General features: G+C 34.6%; 1 protein-coding gene across 1 annotated transcript; it reads right to left on the reverse strand.

The window, feature by feature from the left end:
* Positions 1-2022: 2022 nt before the first annotated feature.
* LOC139841830 (protein ALP1-like) lies at positions 2023-3327 on the reverse strand. Its single transcript, XM_071832025.1, has one exon. It carries the CDS (start codon positions 3325-3327, stop codon positions 2023-2025), a length of 1305 nt encoding a protein of 434 aa, XP_071688126.1.
* Between the last annotated feature and the right edge of the window lie 1058 nt (positions 3328-4385).

Consider the following 4385-nt stretch of genomic DNA (forward strand, 5'->3'; position numbering starts at 1 on the left):
ATGCCGTTTCTGCCGCAAGGTTTGTAGTTTGCCGTGTTTTCTAATTTTAAATAAAAGTATTAATGTCGAGTTCTTAAAAACCACTCAGGCCAGCGACACAATATTGATTGGAGCAGGGGGGGTACATTTTGCTTCTCATATTCAAATCAATTAACCACTGTACTTAAAACTCACGGGTTCAAAACTTTTTTTTGGTTCCCATTCGAGTTTCCGAAGCACTTGGCAATCAGCCTAATATCGAGGTGACAATCTGCTTTGCAAGTTGTTCGGTGTCGTGCATAATAAACCTCTGTGACCAAATTCAACAATAGCGACACAATATTTATATTTAAGATTATTTTTGCTACATAATAATCTTCTCGTTTTTTTAGATCTTAACTAGAAGTCTGAAACTAACCAAATTCAGTTTTTGATTTGTTCGGTTATGAAATTCAAATTCAAGAATATGTTTGGATGACAAACTTATGGCAGCTTATTATAGCTTACATTTATTTTTTTTGTAAGTTCAAGTTAGTAATATTATTTGGGTGGCAATATATAGAGTTTATAAAAAAAAAATAAGCTAATTGAAGTAACTTATAAAATAAGCATCTAACTTACGAAATAAAAACTTACATAATTACCTATTATATAATTATTTATCATATTTTTTTATTATTTTATACGATTTATATCTATAAAAACTTCAGCTCCAGTTACTTCGTCAAGAAATAAGTCAAAGTAATTGTGTATTCAGTTCCAGAGACTTTGCAAAAGAATAAGACCATTCACAGTGGTGACGGGTGATGGGGGCGTGATGTAGTGTTTTTGTGGGGTATAGTGCTGATTTGGCAAAGGTGATGGCGTGATGGCGTGATGCAGTTTGTAGTGGTGGGCGTGATGGTTATGTGATGAGTTAATTTTAATTTAATTTTTCATTTTTATTATTATTATTATTATTATTATTATTATTATTATTATTATTATTATTATTATTATTATTAAATTTGTTATATTTATTATTATTATTACAAATATAAATCAATAAAAAAAATTTAAACGGCACTTTTATTATCACAAATTCACGGTTACAATTTTTTAAAAACCTAAGATTAAACACAATAACAATGATAATAAAACTAAACAACGATAATACAACACAAGATTTAGAAATCATTGAGGTCGGGAGAATCCGATGAATAGAACTTGCCATCGGTGTCGTACTGTGGCCCGGAGGGTACGTACTCCTATTCATCCAACACAATGTATTCGCTGTCATCCTGAAACTCGATATACAACTTGATCATTTCGTTGTTGGTCACAGCTCGACCCACAAGCATGGTCCAGTCTTCTTCATCTTTAAGAAGACTGGCAGGAACATTTGGTTCCTTGAAGAACCACACTTGTGATAATGCAAGAGGTATGTCCTCTTTTAGAAATTCAAGTAGTTCAGACAAAGGATAACCTCGGACATTTATGGAATATACCCTCTGTTCAGAATTAACGGTGGAGTAATTCTTGACCTCGCGGTCGAATTCTCCACCATAGTTAACTTGCAGCATAACATTAGTTTGAGACATTTTGAACTTATGAGATTTAGAATTAGTAGAGAATGAGGTGTGGTCAGTTTACAAATGAAGGGTAGTATTTATAGTGGTAGAATCACCTGTTTGAACGAATCTAAAGTTTGAATTATAAACACATGTTGAATACAGAGAATCCTTGCTCAATATTGCTTTATACAGAGAATCTATGCTCAATAATGCTTTATACATCTTTATGCAGAGCATCTCTGCTCAATAATGCTTTATACAGCTTTATGCAGAGCATCTCTGCTCAATATTGCTTTATGCAGAGCATCTCTGCTAGGCATCTTTGAACGAATCCAAGATTTAAATTACCAAATATAATAAAAATAAAAATCACACCATTTATTAAAATTCAAGATTACATAATTTATTATAATTCAAAATACAACAATTTATTAAACATAATACATAATGAAAATTAAGCGTGTAAACTTCTAAAGTTCGGTGGAAGGGCTCAGATGTGTTCAGTGAGATCATTTCGAAGTTGATCGTGAATGTTTCTATCTCTTATTTCTTGTTCTCTAACTTCACGACTTCTAGATCGATTCCTTACATAGTTAGGATTAGCTTCATCAGTCCCAAGTAATTCTTCCTCTAGCCATGAAATGTTGAAGCCATTATCCTCGACTATCATGTTGTGCAAGAGCGCACAACGATACAATATCCGCCTCAACTTGTTGACGGTGTGTGGCCGTCCAGCCATTTGTAAAATATGGAATCTACCTTGAAGAATACCGAATGTTCTTTCAACATCTTTACGCGCACTTTCTTGAAATCTTTTAAATTTTGCACGTGGCTCGTCGGTTGGGGTCGAATATGCCTTCATCAATGTTGACCAATCTGGATAAATACCGTCCGCTAAATAATAACCATTTGTGTATTCAATTCCATTAACAGTAAATGGGGCAAATGGCGCATTTCCATTCTTAATGTCATCAAACAACGAAGATTGATTCAAAACATTAACATCGTTGTTTACACCTGTGGCACCGAAGAATGCATGCCAAATCCATGTATCATATGAAGCAACTGCTTCAAAAACTAAGGTCGGATGACCTTGATGGTCACTAGTATATTGCCCTTTCCAAGCATTTGGACAATTCTTCCATTTCCAATGCATGTAATCAATGCTTCCAAGCATTCCCTTAAACCCATGTTTTTCTTCGTGCGCGCTATACAAATGAGCTATATCGCTACTCGTTGGTTTCCTCAAATATTCATCAACATATAGTTCTAACACACATTTACAAAAGCTATTGAGACAGAGAATTGATGTACCTTCAGCCATTTGTAAATATTCGTCAAACATGTCCGCTGTTGTACCGTAAGCCAATTGACGAATCGCGGATGTACATTTCTCTATCGTAGTAAAACCTTGTCGACCAATAGCATCATTTTTTTGTTTAAAATATTCAAAATGAAGTGGTAATGGATCGACATCGTAATTGATTATATCATTCACGATACGCTTAAATAATCTACTACTCATTCTAAAACGTCTCTTAAATCTAGTTTCAGGATAAACTGGATTATCTGAGAAATAGTGTTTGTATAGATTATCACATGCTAGTTCACGATCTCTACGAATATAAATTCGAGTTCGTGGAACACGTACATTGTTTGCAGCCTCTTCTACTGCAGCCTCTTCTGCTGCAGCCTCTTCAGCGTCTAATTCTTCGGCCAATTCTCGTAAAATCATCAACTCATCTTCATCATCCGAATCCCATAAATCAAAAAGTTTAAACAAAGCTTTTGCCATTGAATTTTTTGTTAAAATTGTGTATAAAGTGATATATTGATAAAATTGTGTTAATAATTAAAATGCGAAGAGTGGGATATATATATAAAGAAAAAAATAAAAGGAAAAAAAAACCCCGGATTATTTTCAAACGGCTATATAGCCGTTGCAAACACGTGGCCGGCTCCCATTCGCAGTTCAAATTTTCTTCTCCAGGTGATGAAACCATCGCGCCACCACCATCACCCCTCCATCACGCCGCACAGGGGCGCGATGGAGGCGCCGTCGCTCGAATCACCACCCCACCACGCTGCGATGTAAATGGTCTAATTATCAAAGTAATTGTGTATGGTATTATCGATGATAATTGTGATTACAATGTACGGTATATATAGAGATTATTACATTACACTTTAATCCCTCTAATATCTACACATTTACTTAATATTTTGGTCAATCTTTCAGTTATTGCTGTTATACGTAGCAGATGACCTGTTCATTTGGTGTATGCTTGATAAATTATCAATAACTACGGCTAAAATTTATCTGAAATGTCATTGCCACGCACGTCATCAAAGATTGGTGCCACACTAATTATTATTACAATATATAAATACAAAACTAAAACATATTTATTCAGGCTACTATATTTTGGTCAACTTATTAGTTGTAAGCTTTGCTAATGTTCTGTGGATCATTGGTGTAGCGACCCGACAAAATCGTAGTTGACGGCGCCGCTAACTTAGGTCCCGTTACGTGGTCGTAGTCCCTATATGAGACTCGTTTGACCAAAATTATGTCGCATTCATTTGAAAAGTACAAGACTTACAAAGTTTAGTTTACCAAATGGATCGACAACAAGTTTAAGTTTACAAAAGTATAATGTATAAATGAAATAAACTTGCGACATAATATAAGTTGAAAGTCACGGTTGCTATAAATAGCATAAGTATGTAAACAATATGTTTGAATCCAAAGGTGCTATCACTAGCGTATGCATGTTTGTATGCTTGACTCCAAGCAAGAAATCAGAATGTATGCATGTATGCTTGACCCCAAGCAAGTATGAGTGTACGTGA

The sequence above is a fragment of the Rutidosis leptorrhynchoides genome, chromosome 4 (assembly GCF_046630445.1).
Source record: "Rutidosis leptorrhynchoides isolate AG116_Rl617_1_P2 chromosome 4, CSIRO_AGI_Rlap_v1, whole genome shotgun sequence".
NCBI lineage: Eukaryota > Viridiplantae > Streptophyta > Magnoliopsida > Asterales > Asteraceae > Rutidosis > Rutidosis leptorrhynchoides.

Excerpts from the sequence above, each read along its gene's own strand:
- LOC139841830 (XM_071832025.1), bottom strand. The coding sequence starts at position 3,327 with ATGGCAAAAGCTTTGTTTAAACTTTTTGATTTATGGGATTCGGATGAT.